This window comes from Schistosoma mansoni, chromosome 1 (assembly GCF_000237925.1).
Source record: "Schistosoma mansoni strain Puerto Rico chromosome 1, complete genome".
In the NCBI taxonomy this organism is placed as follows: Eukaryota; Metazoa; Platyhelminthes; class Trematoda; order Strigeidida; family Schistosomatidae; genus Schistosoma; species Schistosoma mansoni.
The window spans coordinates 11763603-11784643 of NC_031495.1; the positions used below are offsets into that span (position 1 = coordinate 11763603).

Consider the following 21041-nt stretch of genomic DNA (forward strand, 5'->3'; position numbering starts at 1 on the left):
TTGATCTTCAGATCTGATAAGTATTATTAAATATTTGTAGGATAGAAAAGAAGAAATTATTACTTACAATCCATCCAATAATTTATCCAAAAGTCCCTTACTTCATAATAAAAAAATAGAAATTAGAAATATTCATTTACTAACAGTTCTTCTAAGGAAACCAATTTAAACTTATATCATTAGCAAAGATGGATGGTGGCTAGCAGTGGAATATAAAACACGCGTTTCTTCCTACTTAGGACTCAACAGTTAGATGCGCCTGCATCACAGAGTTGACGTCCACACAGGGAATAAAACCCAGTACCGTCCATTTCAAGCAACATCACCTTATTCACCTAACTACTGAATCCTGATAGCATCTAGTCTGTGCAGTGAGATAAAGTTTAAATTCATTTGATATTGTTTGTTTGAATCTTCCCATTGATATTTAGGACTACAATTGATCAGTCTGTTATTGGCAAATGTGCACCCTGTGAATATTGCCTCGATATCTCCCTAAATCACAAGCATAAAAAGCACTTATTTATTACCATTCTTTTAGTTAATTCGATCATGTCCGATTGTACTAAGAACAAATTTCAAAAATACTAAATAATGGCACCCAAATGATAATGAAAGTAATTATAATCTGAATCAAAGTGTTATTCCTGTGAAAAAAGTTAAAATTTGTAAGAGTTGTGTTAGATATTGTGACTTGAACCCAGTACCGTTCGCTTCAAACACCATCACGTGAATCCAACTGACAGGTCTAAAATGGGATGAAACGCACAACCTAGATTCCACTTCTAGCCACTATCATCTCTGCTTATAATGCATGTGACTTAAAGCGATATTGAGGCAATCCTCACAAACTGCACATATGTCAATAAGACACTGATCAATTACAGTTCTAAACATCAATGGGAAGATGTTAAAGCATGTCTGATTGGCAGATGATTTTCAACAGATGACTGGAAATGATTAACAGAATGTATTGAAGTTATTTGTCGTTTCCGTTGCCATTAATTTTAATAAGTCATGAAAGTATAAGTAGTGACATGTCTATCGATTAGCTTTATGTTCTGATTTTAAATATTGGTTGAGAGAGATTATGAACCGCTGAAAAACTACAAGACAAAACTACAGTAAAATTCTTTATATGGATAATACCACAGATTCACTTCAATGATTCTAGTCGGTAATGTAATCTGTGCTTGACTATACCTAGAAAGGCATCTCAAAGGTATAAAATGATAATACTCAGTAAGTATTTTAGAAACATCAAGTTAAGAATTTTTAGAAACTTTTGTGAATTCCTATGTGTTATAGATTACTTTAGAACAGTTCAATTGTAACGCATCTATCTAGACAATTAACACGAACATTTAGTTTCTAAACATTATTGAAGTAGGATTGTTGGCCCATGTCATATAATTAGAGGGATTAAGAAAAAGAAAATTAGTATCATTCATTATAGAAAGTCAAAGATTAAAAAAAGTTAACGGTTGTTATTCACTGGATGAATATGAAATCATATGGATTCTAAATTATTTCCACCACCCACATCCCAACCGAAAAGTTACAAAACGTACTTAGGAACTGGTGTTGTGGTAAAGAATTCTAAAATAAAATTAATTCAGTTTAAAACTGTACATCAATAATTGTGCATCATTCACAAAAAAAACATAAGCAAAATTAATCTAAACGTCTCATATGTACAGTCATATCCGAATAATTACATCTGATTGAAATAAAAAGTCACCTAGTTGAACAAATACAGTATATCAATCCATTGGAAACCTTCATTACACCATTGACTTTGTGTAACAGATTACTTAAATTCTCGTCACAAATTTATTATTCCAAAGTGAAAAGACAATGAAAATTCATCAATGAATAGTTTTGTACTTGTGTTGGTGCGATTCCTCTGAATTACTACGATTACAATCAAAACTAACGAATATTTAACTTTACACCCATTTATCAAGGATCAGTGAATTATTATTCACCACTAGTTGGATTACGTATGACAAGCCAGTAAGTTACTGTTATTTCGCTTAAATGAAGTTGGTTTGATCCCTTTTTGAAAACCGCTGTAACCAACCGTAATATGCAGCAATAACCTAGTTGTTTATTTAAGTCAGTTTAATAAGACACTATACATGATCCTAGCCAGGTGAAATTAAAATCAATTGAACTTTGTTTCCTTCGTGTTTCAGACTTGATTTTCTTGACGTTTCAAAGATTAATATAAATAATATCACAGATGAATGACCATTTGTTAAAAGTTGAAAACAGAAATGATTAATCTGAAGATTGTACAAATTATTTACAAACGTCGAGAAATCAAGGTGTGTTTTATTGATTATCGATAAAATTGGAATCAATCCTATGATAATTGTTGGATTCAAGAGTTGAATATGAATCACGAGGCTATCGTCTACTAAAAAGTGTTCTTCATCTACAGACATGTAGTTTTCACTGAAATCTTTGAATGTTTTAGTAAATAAGGCAGATTTGAAGTGTTTATTTAAAAAAAATCAAAACTTATGCATATTATTTATTTTATCTGTGATTATATACTTCCTTCAATGACATGATATGGTTACATAACAATTCTCTGAACATTTCTATCCCATAAAATGAGTTTCTAATTGTCAAACCTTCTGGCATCATCAACAAAAGAATGAATACATAGCCAGAACATCTGACTGTTTGTATTATACTCAGTAAAAACTTCTAAATTTGTATAAACATATATAAATACACAACTTACTTATTCCAAAAGCATGTATTTCTAGATTATGCAATTTTTAGGAGCAAAATAGACAGTACGTATTAATTATGAAAGAAACAATAATCTATCCTCTAAGAATGACGTTGAACACTGATAATTATTTGATCACATTTACTTCTATCTTGTTCTAACTAAAATAGACTGGACTTCACAGAATCCGGTTTGAAAATGTTCACCGACAACTGCTAATAACTAACTATCAAACACGATATTTAGTGAACAGAACTAATTCACTCATTGAAATTACCGCTTAATATACTATCAGGAAGTTACTGTTAAAGCTTTTATTTCAATTTCAATCAACAACTAAGTTTGACACTGAATTCAGTTTCAACCGATTAATTATACTGAATTATGACCCCCCTACATATTTTTGACAAAACTAAACCTCATAAATATAGGTTAATAAACTTCATTAAATAATAAACGACCGAAATATCTTACCTGGCATGCTAACAAAGATAGCTATGGCAATTATCACGATTGTATATATGATGAATTTGTCAACTTGCATTTTGATTACAGAGATTTCTTTAACTGTAATCTCTTCCAAAAAACTGATAGTATGGTTTGTCTAGTGATGATGTATTTATATCCAATGGTGTTTGCATATGTTTTCTGAATGTTTGTCACTAGTAAACAGAGATCATCAGTCACTTTTATTTGTTCGCCGAAATATTAGTAAGCTATGTTTTGGTGCAAAATAGTTATGTTAAAACTCTAAGACTGCTCAGCATGTAAATAAACATTGGAAATATGAAAGGCGTTTGTGACGCTTAGGAAATGAAAGAAACTAAAGAGTAATAAATTGCTTAATAAACATTTTACAACTAACTTACTGTACATACTTAAGACTGTTGCCCCTCGTGGAGGAGCACAGGCTGCCCACCACCATTCCCTATCCAAGTCTGTCTTCGACAATCATTTCCACTTGTTTCCAGTTACTATTCATCCTTTTGATGCCTCATTCAAATTCCCAACGCATTGTGTTCCTTGGTCTTCCTCTTTTCCCATTCCTCATCAGGATCCAAAGTTAGCTAGTTAGTTAGTTTGGTGATTTCCTCAATGAATGTTCTATCCACTTCCAACATTCTTTCCAATTTTCTCTTCAGCTAGAAGAAGGTTTTTTCTCTCCCACAATAGGTTGCTGCTGATGGTATCTGACCAACGGACATTCAGTATCTTGTATGGACAACTGTTTATAAATACTAGTACATTTTTGGTGATGGTTTTGGTAGTTCTCCAAATTTCAGCTCCGTACAGCAGAACTGTCCTGACGTTCGTATTGAAGATTCTGGCTTTGATGCTGTTGACAGTTATTTTGAGTTCCATATATTCTCAAACTGTAGTGGTGCCGCTGTTGATTGCCAATCCGTGTATTTACATCCAGATGGGATCCTCCTTGTTCATCGATGATGCTGACCAGGTACGTGAACCTCTTCACCTCTTCCCGATTTTCTCCATCAAATGTGATTGGTTTAGTGTTCTCTATGTTGTATTTGAGGATCTCGCTTTTTCCCATGTGTATTTTGAGGCCTAACAATAAATAGACTTCTGCTACACTGACTTTCTTCACTTGCATTTGTTGGTGTGTATTGGATTGGGGGATTAGGTCATCTGAGAAGTTCACATCGTCTAGTTGCACCCAAGTTGTCTATTGCATTCCATGACTCCCTTCAGATGTGGAGGTCTTCATAATCCCATCAACCTCCAGAAGAAAGAGAAAGGCTGAGAATAATCAGCTTTGTCTGACTCTGGTTCTTACTTGGAATGAGTCTGTCAGCTGTTCTCCATGCACCGCATTGTAATGTAGTCCATAGTATGAATTTCAGATGATGTTGACGATTTTCTAGGTTACTCACTCCATAGTTTCAAAGAAGGTTCCATAATGTTCTCCTATCCTTAGTGTTAAATACCCTCTTATAATCAAGGATAATGAAGTATGCTGAGGAATTTCACTCAATTGATTGTTCAACTATGATCCGTAGTGTCTCGATTTAGTCTGTGCATGACCGATCCCTACGGAATCCAGCCTGTTGATCTCGAAGTTGGGCGTCTACTGTATCTTTCATCCGGTTTAACAACACTCTGTTGAAAACCTTTCCTGGTACCGACGATAATGTGATTCCTCTGTGGTTCCCACATCTGCTCAGATCTCCTTTCTTTGGTATCTTGACGAGATAACCTTCTTTCCAGTCTGTCGGCACTTGTTCCTCCTCACAAACATTCCTAAATAGAACAAGGAGCATGTTTGCAGTCACTTCTATGTCCGACTTTGGTGCCTCAGTGGTATGTTGTCATGTTCTACTACTTTCCCACTCTTCGTTTGTCTGAACTTTTCGATATCCGGTGGATTCAATGGAGCTAGTCTTTTTAAGAGTTCCTCAAACTGTTCAACACATCTCTCTCTGTCCTTGAATCCTATTGATTGGCATGCCCTGTTTGTCCTTGACTAGTCTCTCTAGTTTACTATATTTCCCTGTCAGTTTCTTCGTCGTGTCATATGGATGTTTCATATTTTCCCCCCTTACGGCTTTTTCTACTGTCTTTGCTAGTTTTATCACGTATTACTACTTGTCAGTTCTAATGCTCTTCTTCGCTTGCTTTTATGCTTCTCCGTATTTAGCTTGTGCTACTACTTCCTCTGCTCTTGTTCGGCTGTTGTTAACTACTGTCTTCGTTTTCCTCATTTCGTCAATCTTGTCCAGGGTTTCTATAGAGATCCATTCTTTATGATGATGCTTCTTGCAGTCCAGAACCTCCTGACATATTGAAGTTAGTGCTTCTTTCATCCCTTCCCAGTTGTCCTCCATAGTAGTTTTTCTTCTTTTAGTAGATCATATGGGGTTTCAAACATGTTGTTAAGAGCTATCTTGAATTCGTTGAGTTTGTATCTCCAAATAAACTTGTATTGAACCTTTGTAATGCTGTTTCCCCATTTGTACATGGCTCCTTTGACTTCAGTTTCATATTGGCCACAATCAGGTGGTGATCTGGAGCTGTCAGCTCCTCTCCTGGTTCCCACATCTCCCACAGACCCTCTGAATATCTTATGGATGGAAATATGATCGATCTGGTTCGCTGTAATGTGGTCTGATGAGACTCATGTAGTTTTATGTATGCGTTTGTGTGGGAATATAGTATCGCCTATAACCATTTTGTTGGACGTACATAAATTTACCATTCTCTCTCCTTTCTCCCAGTTAGTCCATGTAGTCCCATGATATCTTGATACTAATTGTTGTCCATTCCGACCCCGGCGTTTAATTTAATTTATTCATCACTCCCTCGAAACACTGAATGCATAGAGAAGATGGATGAAATATTACTGCATTCATCTTCACTGCTAATTAATCTAATTATTAACTTTACCCTAACCTTATTCTTTTATATACGTCACTTAAATCATTTATCATAGTGGAATTACTTATTCATAGAAAAAATAGGCATTGCTACCACTGATTACACTTACAAAAGTGTCATTTTAATTTTTTTTCACACATTTTATTTATGAGAATCAATTCATATTGATAAGTCTTGCTGATTGAACGCTATACTCGGATCCTAAGCTAGTCTCGTTACCCCATGCTAGAACTACACAGTGATTTGAACGCAAAAGAAAAAGGCGCAAAATATTTATAAGTACAGAAAATATAGGGTTTTTATAGTAATTTAGAAGTCTTTGGGTTTTACTGAAAATTCAAGAATATTACTAAACATATTGGCAGTGTAGTAATAGGTCAATCAGAACCTCTACATGTGACTTCAATTTCGCGATATTTCTAGCAAAACTTTTGATCAAACGCTGATTGGATAAAATGCTTCTTAATGTTTCCTGAGCTTCTCATGCCATTTGCGGTAAATTTTCGGGATCGCCCCAACACCCCGTCGCCAGTTGTTATATCGAGTGTGTATGCGTACGTGCCCTGTTCTATATATATGACGTGATAAGATCGCCAATTAGGGAAGAGTGAATTATCGATCAGAGCAATGATACACAAAAGCCCGTATGAGCAGTCTTGAGTACTTATCAGTCATGCTTTCTGCCTAGCCCAACCAGTTAAGTTCAGAACACCAATAACAGACTCTGAAATATGAATCATAATTCTCAAACATACTGGGTTTATATAACAAACAAACTGACTACATTGTACCATAAATTAGGAAACAACATTTGTACAGGATTTAGCCAAATGTGGCTGTGAATAGGGGGAATAGTAATTAATGGACAGGGTATAACTCAAGAATTGTGAATCGTATAATAATAGTCTATAGGTCAAAATAAAGCTTATAATAAGAGGGATACGAATATGAATAGTTTATTTAGTTAAAAATTATATAGTAGGAAATATACATATCACATTGGTCCATAAATAGTTCTCAAAGTTACCATTCATAAATCGCTTCGGGATATGATGCATATTCTTCGGTTCTATACTTCTCTAACTGTCATTGTCTTAAAACATACTACAAAATAATTTTCACACACTAAAACAACTTTCGATTGTATACTAGAACATTTACAAATCTATTTATGCTTGTTTGAAGACTAGTCTGTCAAAGCAGTTAGCTAAATCAGTTGCGAGGATAGCTGCTACCTAATGATGTCATTGAATGAAGGCTATGACCGAAATGTGAAATTATAGGCAATTTGATTCCAACAAAGTATATGAATGGTAGTTTGTTGTGAAATTTGAAAAAGATAAGTTCAGTTGAGTGTGTGTGTGTGTGTGTGGAACTACTAATCGGTTTTTTATAGGGACAATACAGTTCCTTATGTTACCTATTTCTAAGTCACTGCAAAATAATTAAATATTATTTGAGATGAAATGATGTAATGAAAACATTCCAGATTATTCCATGACTCTACAATGCAAAACTATCTATGTTCATAATATTGTAATATGATTACATTATGTTAAATCATTCATATTTATCAGTTAAATAAATAAATAGAACCTATTCTTATTCTTGTATTGTTTACTTAATTCTGTTTAATGTTATTTGATATGAGTTGTGTGTTGTTATACTAACATATAAGTATTATTTTCATAGTTGAAAGCATGGATCAGTTGAAGCTAGACCACCAAGGAAAACCTGGAAGCACTGGACGGCCGTTTCGTGTTAGTATGGGACTCCTCAGCAGTGCGCATCCACGACCCTGTCTCGCGAGTATTATAAAAGTTTATGAAAGTATACATAGTCAGACGTGACATCATCTTAAAGTGGAAGTTAACACGTGAACTTCAAAAGTGGTGATAATTCTTCTCGTGATTTAAATCATTTCATCGTGAATTTCATTTATAGACTAAATCCTACAGGTCCGATCATAGTTATTGGTAGATCTAAACATTTTACTTCAAAAGAACCGAAATTTGCTGATTAAAAGCTTGTACTTTCATTTACAGTTATTTGAATAGATACTGGATCTTCTTTTTATAAATCATTAATAATTACACTGATATTTAATAGGTAACACAAATAACTTTCGACAAGACTCTTCAGTGCAGCAGAGGTTTGCTGGGAGTTTTATTCGACCTAGCTGAATAGTGAATAACGAAGAAATTCTGGCGTTTGTTTACGTCGTCAAAATCGATAGAACATTTTCCTTATTGTGCAATTTGTGATATGATATGACAAAGTACGAAGGTATGGATGCCGAACAGTAGGAAATACCATTTATAACCGATAGATAAAAACAAGACTTAATTTGATGTGTCTGATTGAAAGAGTGTATAATTTGAGTTGTTAACATCGTTCAACTTGTAGTGCAGATTTCAAATGATTCAAATTATCTATTCTAGTTACATTTGTTTTAGGAAGTTTTTTTTGTACGAGATTGTTTTTTTGACCCCATTTTCAACCCTGCTCCTTTACGCCATCTTGTGACCGCTATTAACCCTAAATGGTCTCCATTCGTAGCTTCTCTATTGAATAATGTTCATAAATTATTACAAACATCAAGTTGTTAGATAACAGTCTTGTTTACCGCGTCTATTAGTCCAAAGTAAATAGAGCTTTCTGCAGTAATATTATAAATAATAATTACAATAATCGTTAGTGCAAATGACATGTAATAGCTGTGTCCAATCTTGATAACTGTTTATCAACATGCAAAAACAGAACCAAGGGCAAACAATGTGAAAACCGTTGTGTTTAAACAAGGATTAGATGGCTATATAAACGTGAGAACAACTTTTACAGGGATGAAAGGAGAGTAATCATAATGATAAATACAATCAATGTTGTAAATATATGTAAATATTTTAGTATATTACACGATAAGCCTGCAACACAACCTAAGCTTAGAAATCGCTAGGCATACAACTGTTTACTAAATATTAATAAGTAGTACGAGACAATACACAAAAGAGTTAAAGGGATGAGAATAAGGATGGAGAACGCAAACAGACTTAACAATCCTGGTGGGCGGTCTATGCTCCCTCACGAGAGGTAACAAGCGTAAGTAAGTAAGTAACCAATTATAGTTGTTAGTTAGCTGCAAAGTTATGAAAGAAGTTGAAGCAGATCATAACTAGTAGCGTGTTTGACAATCAAAATTAAATATAAAGTGAGAACTGTCTTAGTAGTACAAACGTACCATACAGCAACATAGAGCATTCATTCACAATAATGTATCGTATTTATACCAATCTGCATAAATTCTTCAGACCAACAATTTTGTATATGGCCGAAACAATAGCTATGCGGATCAAAATGTCGAAGCTTTGAATCCAGAAGAAATATATTCAACCGCATCTTTTACCTTGGCCAATTTCTGACCTAATTAGTTATTAACCATTTTTGTGATATGGTGACGTAATTTAATTACTGTTCATTTTCATAACTTAAAGTTATCTGATTCACATTTCTTATCATTATTATAACACATGCCGAAGTTTTTGAGAAATTTATGTAGCATCCGCCTCTATTTACTAATTCATACCCAAATGGCATTCTTCTACAAATTATATGATTCTTGATGGCGAGACTATAATTTATGGACGAGCCAATCAGAAGCGTTTGAGAGACTTCAAGGTTATGGCTCCAATTTCAGTACCTGATGTTCATGCTCGGTCGACTCACAGAGAATTTAGGAGAAGACGTGACAACTAGACAGCTACAATAAATAAGATTACCAAGAAATTCCTTTGTTTGTAATTGAGGTGATCAAATGACTTGTAGACCTTGTGCAGACTACCGTGATGTCGTCCATCGATGTAACATATGTTGGAGGAAGACGTTTGCTAGAATAAGGACCTTTTTCGCTCAATCCAGATTGAGACTAAGGCATATTATAATAATTGCCACCAACTGTATAGTAAAAGCACCAGTAACATTGGCTGCAATAATCGCAGATGTTACTGAAGCTTCGGCTGTGCAGTGGTATGAGTATTGTAGGGACATATCCATGATAAAAATGGTAAACTTACACAACCGGAGTACACACAAACAATAATGAAGCTATGTGATCGAGGATGAGAGGGTTTTTATGGCCTTATCATGGCTCCAGAGACCAACTATTATGGAGCCATATGGATGAGTTCCTCTACCTTATGTATTACGATTTTGGAACCTTTGAACCCTTTTCTAACATTGACAAGTTTTTTGACCATATAAAAGAAGTGTATCCACTCTAACTATTTCGTTTTGTATAATATATTTTTACTCTATGCTGACTGATTACTGATTGGCTGACATTTCTCAAGATCACTTAAGATTCGTTCAAGCGTCGTCCATAAAATATAGTCTCACCTTTTTGATTTGTTATTACATTATTATCTCTTTCATCCCATATTAATCATGGGAAGATACAAGTAAACAGCACCAAGTGAATCCATATTAATCATATTTATTCTGATCATTTATATCAGTCAAGTCGACACTTCATATTAGTCATCCCAAAATTTACGATTCGATCTTATTTCATGTTGCAAACATTCCTTGATTCATAAGTTAAAATCTTAAATGGTGTACTCTGCCTTAAACCTGACCATTTTTTTGGATTATTAATTTGTATATATAATTGTAGAACCTGATGAGAAATTATTGAAAATAATATTCTTCGTTCATATATTTGTGTTTTCTAAGTGAAGTAGTTACATCAGGTGATCTGGTTTCAAAAGAAACTCCACTTGACACCATCGAATGCTCAAAATCGCCTTCATGTTTAACGCAAGTGTTGGTATATGAATGAATAAGGTATAACTGAAAAATTGATAATATTTTATAACACCATACTTAATCCCACTAGTATAATCTGTAGTTAATAATTCTTGTGTCAATAACTTGTATCTGTTCCAAGTACCTCTATTCATTTGAGTACGCTAAATTCAGTACAAGCTAACCATTCTGCAATCACAATTTCGAAGTTATTTATTTCCTTATTCAGACCTCATGATATTCCATAAACTATCAATCATTTATGATTCATTCTAAAGTATGTACAAGCCCTTGACAAATGTTTGTACATTTACATATTGTGGACTGTATAACTTTCAAATGTAACTCATGTAACTGGATGGAATTTCTCTCCACAACTGAGAATAAACTGCTTTGAAATGTTTTATTTTTTTAAATAATACATTTATGACGAGAATTTAAGTATTCTGTTACACAAAGTCAATGGTGTAATGAAGGTTTCCAATGGATTGATATACTGTATTTGTTCAACTAGGTGACTTTTTATTTCAATCAGATGTAATTATTCGGATATGACTGTACACATGAGGAGTTTAAATCAATTTTATTTATATAACGTTTTAAGGATTGTGATAATGTGTTCTATGTTTTTTTGTGAATGAAGTTTTAAATCAAACTAATTGATGGAGGAGTATAATGTATGGACAAATTGAAATAATCGCTTCGATGTCTTAGCCCATCAGGTTTACAGACTTAAGGTTTGGGTCACGTTTAAGGGTTTATGGCTTTAGAAACAGGGTCTATCTGCAAGTTATATCCACGTTACACGGTAAGAACTAAGCATTTGATATGTTTCACATCATCACATGATACCAGAAAACGTAATTGTTCATTTTGATTTTTAACATATTAGGTACTGTACAGGGGTATTTGTACTCTTCTGTCTACGCGAAATAAGATAAGAGTCATTTATTTTCGAACTTAGTTCAAAAAACATAACAGTCATTTTCTCGACTTTAATCAGGTCTTCCCTACAATATGTTTTTACGCTAATTTATTTTGGTGACTTCCACAACAACAGAAACTTCGTGGAACGTTTTGAAATAATATTCAAGTTAAATGGATTTTTTGCATCACATCGGAACATAGACATATGAAGAAAGTGTATGTTTTATCAGTAAATTCTCATCAGCGTTTGTAGTTATATTATCCAGGTTAATGATTTACAGGAAGTGTTCAAGTTTAAAGTAAACATGTCATTTATAATGATAGTGCATATAATTAGACTCATTGACTCATGATTTTAACTATAAAATTACCTAAATCTCCACAAAACCCCTTTCTTATAATAATCATATGCTCACTAGTGACTGGCTTCAACAGGTATTTCTTGGAGTTCTAGTGAGAAGCAGTGACCAGTGGAATTCATCCGGGTCTGTTATGAGGTAGTAACTCAATGAACACAATGGTGAACGGTTGTTCAATTTCGTGAATTGGATTGGGTTAGACACTAACACCGTTGGATGCCGGCTCAGTGGTCTGGAGGATAGGCGCCCGCGCGCGAGACTGGTACGTCGTGGGTTCGAATCTTACGAGGCGGGGTCATGGATGCGCACTGCTGGAGAGTCCCACAATAGGACGAAACGACCGTCCAGTGTTTCCAGGTTTTCCATTGTGGTCTAGCTTCAAGTAATTCATGACTTCACCTATAAAATCACTAAAATCTCCACAAAACCCCCTTCTAATAATAATTAGAATTGTTTGTAATATAAAATACAATTATTAATTTAAATAAAGCAAGAATAATTGATACAATAAATCGTGTCCTGTATATATTATTGTTATTTCTTTGTTTATGTTTGTAAAAGGAATCAGTGGTATTATCGTTTATTTATTGATTATTATATCTTTGACGGTTGATTCCTGTTACGATGTGCGTTGTCGGAAAATCTGATACTATATACACAGTATGCTGAGCGATAAACTCTCTTCCTCCACCCCAACTGACTAGTTGAGCGAAAACGCAAGGGTGATCGAGAAAGTGTACTGGGCTATCAAATTTAATGTACAAATACTCAATCATATATATATATATATATATATATCACTCTATCCTTAGGAAATCGACACACTGACAACAATGAAATGCATTCGACCTTTGCGTCACTTCTGATTGCCATCGTTTGACCTTTTCATTAGACTACTTCTGATTTCCACTGCATATCAGTTCTATTTTACTTTAAAATATTTTTGTACTGAAACAGTTCCAATCTTTAGTGAGCGATAGCTAGCGTCTTGATTTCATCATCAGTATCGTGACATTATCAGGAAAATATAATAAAGGCTCTAGATAAGACTGATGTGTAACTTTAAAAATTTCAGTATAAATGTTATCTACAATCTTTTAGCATTCTACACACCATTCAAATGAAATATTAAGAGTAGAAAACTTCAAGTTGGTAGTTAATAGAACTCTCATACTATTCAGAAAGATAGGCATAATCAAACTAAAACAAAATACTTGAAATAGATAAAATTGAATAGTGAAAATCAAAGTATCATCTAACACAGCATTAAAAAAAATCTATGTAGGAATCACTTGGTTTGTGGTAGCTATATTTCGTTCACGTTTGAATATTTAGCACAACCTTTGATGATTATACATGTTAGTTGTTTATTTGTGGATTATATGATTAATAACTTTCTGCCTTCCTTAAATTATATGATATTGTCTGTGTGTACATCTACATATTTCACTGGTTATCCAAATAAGACACCATGTATATTTTCATGTTTTTTTTCTATTTTGACCATACTCTAATCGGACGAAAAGTGGAACAACAGTGTTTAGGCGCTTAAGAATACAAAGATATCTTAGATCCATACCCCCTTCGAGTCATATTAATCTAATTATTTATTGTCTAAATTTCCAAATAAAGAATACAATACTTTATATGTTAAGTTGTTTTTATTTATAATTTTATGCAAATGTTGAAAATTTATATCAGATTAAAACAAACATTAAGTTATGCTAATTATTTGAGTTTCAAGTTATGAGTTGACGTTACTATGTACTTTTTCCAAGTATTGAAAACCATTTTCATATTGATTTGTCGTAATAGTATTTTGGCAAGTTGAGTTCTAAAGTATCATCGTCTTCTAGTAAATCTATTAAAATATCAAAAAATAGAAAATAATGAAATTGAGCTTGTTTCGATCACTTTTAAGAGAATCTTCTCATTCATGAAAGGTAATTAAACACTTAGTTAGTGGTTAGAAACATCATCCAAGATGGATATTCATCCTATTTTGGACTCATCAATTGCATGCACCTGGATGTTCACTTCAAAATAGTAATAATAATAATGATAATAATAGTTAAATTTTGAAAATGATTGGTGGATCATCAACGATTCAGTAGTGGATAAGTTTTTGATCCTAATCGTTTGATTGTGTAGATTATTTTGTAAGAAGACTTCTATGAAGTGATTTGTTCAGAGTTGATTAGGTACCCGTATGTTGAACTGGTGATTGTTTTGCATTATCCTTTCAAAAGCCATGTTAGGTAATGTTCAGAGATGAATTCGGAAAATAATCGCTTCGTGCAGTCAATGTAACCTACTGTATAGACGCAAGCATATTTATGGATGCACACCGATATAGCCTAAAGCGGACGTTTATCCTTGACACATGCGTGAATGGTTTGCCGGCTTGAGAAGACGATACGGAGTTTAGCTGAATAGAAGGTTTCATTCAGGGTTTTTTTTAATCTGTTTATTCGAGAGTTCGGCTGCCATATCTCCTTTAAATTTGACATTCATAAAGAGTTTTCTCTTGAATTGTTTGTGCTTTTTCAGGATGTTGTCTTAGTGTTAAGTGTCTATTGACAAATCTGGGTGGATAACCATTTCTGATAAGTATCCAATGAAGTCGTAGTAGCTCATCATCTGTTGTGTCATTAGGACATGTTCGTCTAGTCCTCGAAAATAGAGTTAATTAAGTTCCTCTTTCTACTCAATAGGATCCAGCTATAGAAATTTATATACGGACTATTCCAGGTCGGCTTTCTATACATAGATCTGTGTAAGGAACTATCTGACCTTCTTTCCAACTGGAGATTGGGAAAATGAAATTTCTTGTTCGTCTCTGTTTCCAAGTTGGGTTGAATTGAGTGATGACAATCATAGAATCGATCCAAAATTTCTTTGAGATCCATACTGTATCATGAATATATCTCTTATATTAGTGAAATCTCTCAATTATCTGTCAAAGTACCGTATTTTCTGGATTGACCATGAAGCAATCAACCAAGGGGGGCAGTGGTGAACTCACTACATCTCAATCAGTTTGTCTATGAAATCATTATTAAATCCGAATTAAACGTTGAGGGTACATCGTAGAAATAGGTCTGTTAGATAATATTTTGAGATATAAATAACAAATTTGTTATTTTTGATATAGTCACATAAAATACGTATGGATTTTGTGTGTCGAACCTTTGTAAAAAGAGGAGTAACATCCAATGAGATCGTTTTTCTACCATTTACATCGATATTTCTAATTGAGTTGACGTAATCAAATGAATCAAAAGAGTTGTGTTTATTGGTGTGGTTTCTGACAGATTTTAAAATTTCAACTAACCACGTAACAATCAAATGATACGGGGAGCTATTCACATCAAATATAGGATGTAGGGGGACATTCTTCTAACGAACTATTGAGAGTCTTTATAGTCTCGGTACAGCGGAACCCAATGGTCTGAGATGTTCACGATATTCTTGAGTGGCGACAAACTCATCCTTCATCTTCCTTGATTAACATTTGTTCTGTCTTCTCAGTTGCACCTTTTTGAATATTCCCTTTAGAAAATTTGACAGCATCCGATAATTTCGAGGATAGTTTGGTAAAATAGTCTTGACAATCTATATGTAGAATTCTAGCAGCCTTGTTTGGGAGACAGAACTAAATCTTGATTTCTCAGACGATCAAGTAGTTGAGATTTATGTTATTTTGTAAGTAATTGCCTAGTTTTAGGTATTGACTACAACAGTCTATAAGATTTGTTTTGAAATATCTAATAATCTTTATTAGATACGGAGGTAAGGTCACTTGTTCGATGAATGAGGCATTCAAAGTGGATTTCTGCATTGAATTCATTAATCTTAGTTGATGTATTACAAAATTTAAGACCAAACGATAATAATATAATAAACAAATTCTCATTTTCCTTAGTGCGTGAAATGATTTCTTTAAAATACTCTAATTAACGTATATGTTCGTTGGAAATATACGATAAACACCTCTCATGTATGTTTACTTAATTTGCTTCTAAGTAAAAGAATCCATCATTGTCTCTATACACAAATATCCCTTCGTAATTATGGCATAATTTAGAGTGTGATGGTGCAATTGTTAGCTGGCGAAACTAACTTAGACTATTGAGAATAACTTGAAAATCAAATCTGCACCAGATCGATACTGTGTTATTTGATGAGAATAACTAGTAAACAGTCAATCTTTAGTTTGATATTTCAGTGGTAGATGCTTAATTAGTTAGCCTAGAAAATGATTTCATTTTAATATTTTACAAATATCAGTACCCTGTCTAACAAATCTGCTAGTCACTAATTGTTTTTTCTAGATTTCAGAAAACTATACAATACCGCATGACTAAATTTTAATTAAACTATATACAACTTATTGTTGCTTCTTTCACTTATGATATTCAAACTTGAATTTTATTCATTCACAACCTGAGTAAGCATAGCGTTGTTTGCATAAATCGAAAAGCAATCCTTCATACACTTATTTTATTACTTGTTAAAGAGATTGGAATTCTGCTTTATCGCATGGTAACTGTTTAAGACCTTGGAGTCAGATAAAACATTTGTAAAGTAAACATGATTTAAATGTTGATAGTTTTGCTGATATCGGTTTACTTAAGTGGCCAATTGAATTATTTGCATTTCTCACTTTCATTGAGTAAATAAATAAATCTAGACTATCTAGAAGTTATTAGTGGGAAATGCGACTCATTTTCATGAAGATAAATTTTGTAAGATTAATGATGCTCTATAATATAATTTGATATAAGACAGTTCAAAGTATAGAAACAACTAGAAATGAATGTTTGGTTACTTGCTCTCTAAGAAAATGTACCCATCAATGCATTACAATTTATAATTGTGTAGTTATAATGACACCTTGTCGGTATTAAAAATAAGATTCAGATCCTACTTAATAATTGTTTTGACAGACTATGATTTTGAATCAGTCGAATAAAGAAATTTGAGGAACGATTAATTGATCAGCTATTCCAATATGTGTAACGTTTATCTAGGTATCTTTATTGTTACGGCGAAGAATAGCTTCAGAAATGAAGCTGCCTCATCATTATTTTCAAGAAACACGTCCTAATAGTCTGAATGTTATATGAGTTTTTTGTTAGATGTAAATTAACACAGATTACTGGATAGTTTAAAGACAATCATCAACATATTCATGATGTAAATATTACAGAGCATTACGTAACAAAACACTAAAGTCAAAACTCACATCCCATAATTTGCACAAACTTCCTGTAGCAGAAATGCAATTTATAAATAGATATCATGTATTCTTGAATTATTATTTATGGTGTAGTAGATGAATTGAGAAATTCTATTTGATATAACCCTTAGCAATAAAAAGTCAAACATCATAAGAATGAATGATCGGAACGTAGGTAGTTTGAAATTTAAACCTATTTATGAGATTTTAGTGTTGATAACTTGGATGGAGAAATTCGAACACTTCACTTTTACCTGAAGTTTGTGTTGATGATGCCGTTCAGATGATGAAAACTTCACAACCAAACTATCCAACACAGAGAACAAAACTCCATCAAAATCATCCACCTGAGCTAGAAATCTCCACCATCTCAAAAGCATTGATGAATTATACCCACTGTTTTGTCTATGTGTATTTCTAATGTGATTTTTTCTAATCGTTCACTCTATATTCTTGAATTGAGATTTCCACCTCTAAATTAATTTGTGTAGATGGATTTTATGACAGTACTTCTAGATCACCTAGATTTTTCATTTTATAAATGTCTCATTTTCCTACTAGTGATATTAATAATGATAAAAATCTAGCCCTGTAGATCACGACTTAAAACCAGTAAGAACATTATAATCAACTTTATGAATCAGTGAAACGCCTACGAAAAACAACTCCCAAATTGGAAGATTGAGTGAAGTGATCATCTGGTTTATTTAATTGAAGAAATAATTATGGGGCTGAGGAATAGAACAGTAAACTTACTCGACCATATAGTATAGAGGACTGGTTAGAACAAATAATGAAAAACGCAAATCGTAATAATCAGTCAGTTTAAAGGACAACTCAAAATAGATGAAAGTAGTATATACTATCTACAACCAAAAATGCGAACCACACATATTCTAGCTATCATACACTAATTATATAAGATTTACATATCATAAGAATGTATGACCATTGATTTGATTGAACTTGACGCTAAATCAGCTACATGTATGAATCAAAGTACATGGTACAGTTTGTAATTCAATACAAATTAATTGTTATTGGATCCTTTTTATCTGTAATCCCAACGTGCGACAAACAAGTCTTACGGGCTTCTGATGTATGAATATTTCACTGTTATCGACTTCACTTCGTTTCTTACGTAGAATCCTGAAAATTTCCAAGATCTTTTAAAGTCCTAAAAGTTAGTTAATCTATCTAATTATATTCACATGTGAATGTAGATTTGTAGTCATACGATGAAATTATAGGAAAAGGTTGATAAAATACTCTCTCAATGTAATCAACAATCAGACTTATAAATCACTAATACTATAGACCTATTAGACGTTAGCATTTCTTTATATTTTGGAGTTTCCCTCAGATCGTGAAGGTTATAGTTTTGATGTTGTGTTGAACTATACGTCAAAGATTAAAGTACACTCCAAAGACCTGACGCTGACATTCTACAATCTCTAGGATGAAACAGATTGATATTGTGTCTAATCTTTTTCAGATGATATTCTGCTGAAAAATGTTGATTTAGAAAGGAGAAATCGGGCGACAAAAAATAGGGGATAACCGAGCACCATGATTCAAAAAGAATTTCGACATATTAGTGGATAATACAAATATCTGTTTACAAACATTAAAAACAAAGACGTGTTATACATACATTTGTAAGTCACTGAGTAGTGACCAATGTTATGTTTGCTTAGCCCTTTATTCTTGATCGAATTCTATGGATCAGTTTGAAATGTGAACATTAATCTAAATGACTCGATATCCAATAGGTCGCTTGGGGCACGGATAACAAAATGGTAACATCTCAAACCATGAAGCTGGATGAAACTTATCTGAATCCCACAGGAAGAACCAGCTCACTCAAGAATAGAAATATTCCTTGCTAACAATTGAAAACTATGACAATCCTAAGTCCAATGTTTCCTAACGACAATCTTGTTTTACTCTTCCTGATAAAGGTTCAGATATATCATTATTGAACTACATACAGTAAAAAAATTAAATCATGACAAGATTTGAGATATTGAAGTCATCATAGCAGATAAATAAATAAACGGATAAGGTGACAGATCGTAAAATAAAAAAACTAAGTTTTCATTTCTCTAAATATAAATGAAATATTCCAAGTTAATCTGGCATTTTACAGATTTCAAGTCAATGTAACCTAATTATTACGTTTCTATTTTAGCCACTGTAATTCCCTGATGTTTGAAATTGAGAAGCTTCTACACCGAAAAGTGAGTTACCATCTAGTTCATTAAGATTAATTTCATCAATTAATTATTTCAAGAAATAATTCAAAAAAAATTTTCGAAAAATACAACTTTCATGTCAAACCACTACGGAAACTGAACTGACAGACTCACTTTACAATCCACAAAGGAACCCTAAATGATAAGGGAATTTGAAAGATACATCATTCACTGAGTTTCCAATCAAATACTCAGGGGTTAGATATTAGTCGAATTATTCAATATGGAAATCAGATGTAAAAGTTACATTTTTCTTCATATATTATTCAAATAAAAAACTAATTTTATATAGTTAGGATCATGAGTCAATTGAAGCTTAACCACCATGGAAAACCTGGAAGCACCGGGACCCCTCCGACAATAGGACGAAACGGCCGTCCAATGCTTCTAGGTTTTCGATGGTGGTCTAGCTTCAATTGACTCATGATCTCAACTATATGAAATTACTAAAATCTCCACAAAACCCCCTTCTGATAACAAACTAATTGTTTGAATATTAAATTCATTAGTTAATTGTACAATTAGACAGAAATATTTACAAGAAACTTTATAGGGATTCATGAGGAAAATAGAACTTCCATAGACATTATTCAATGTAATAATAATAATAATTGACGTATAGTTCAAATATTAAAGTCTAGCAAATGTTGAATAGATCAAATTGGTAACGATGAATATTAAAAGGTATCCGGATATTGTTTAACTTACTTTGGCTTATTGATTAAGAAACTTTATTAATGGAAGATGAATTTTCAATAATTAGTGCATCTTAATGTCAACATTTTATAAAGCTTCTATGTATAAAGGCTAAAGAATCAATAATACCATGATATTGATATCCAAAGTAGTTTTATATTTAACTGTTTGATTAGTGTGAAGTGTTATGTAGGCTTGCAAGCATACTGAATTGATAATTGTGTGATAAATGATTTATTCTCATTTTAATAACATTATACATCATGAGCAAAGATGGATGGTAGTTAGCAATGGAATATAAGATGCGCTTTTCCATTTACTTGTGACTCGTCAGCTGGATGCGCCTGCATTCCACACAGGGAATAAAACCCAGTACCGTCCACTTCAAGCAACATCACCTAGCTACTGCGTCCTGATAGCCACTAGTCTGTGCAGTGAGGTGAAGTTAGTGTAACTCACAAATCAAGTGAACTGATCGAATTTCTATGCAGTTGACTTGTAGGTAGATCTTGATTATTTTTAAATGTAAAAGCTTGCTACTAATAGTTACCCTAATGGTACTCACACACGTATTTCAGTTCAACGTGAAACGATACAATCTATGATGTCACGAACTACAAAGT

General features: G+C 33.1%; 1 protein-coding gene across 1 annotated transcript in view; it reads right to left on the minus strand.

The window, feature by feature from the left end:
- Nucleotides 1-13870: 13870 nt before the first annotated feature.
- Smp_163630 (MEG-4 (10.3) family) overlaps nucleotides 13871-21041 on the minus strand; it is a 28180-nt gene continuing 21009 nt past the window's right edge. The window contains exons 12-16 of the mRNA XM_018793269.1: nucleotides 20431-20451; nucleotides 19840-19860; nucleotides 18224-18244; nucleotides 17474-17496; nucleotides 13871-14086 (exon numbers count right to left, since the gene is read on the minus strand). Coding sequence (XP_018647798.1) covers nucleotides 14019-14086; nucleotides 17474-17496; nucleotides 18224-18244; nucleotides 19840-19860; nucleotides 20431-20451 — 154 coding nt within the window. The 3' untranslated portion in view covers nucleotides 13871-14018. The remainder of the gene's footprint in view (nucleotides 14087-17473; nucleotides 17497-18223; nucleotides 18245-19839; nucleotides 19861-20430; nucleotides 20452-21041) is intronic.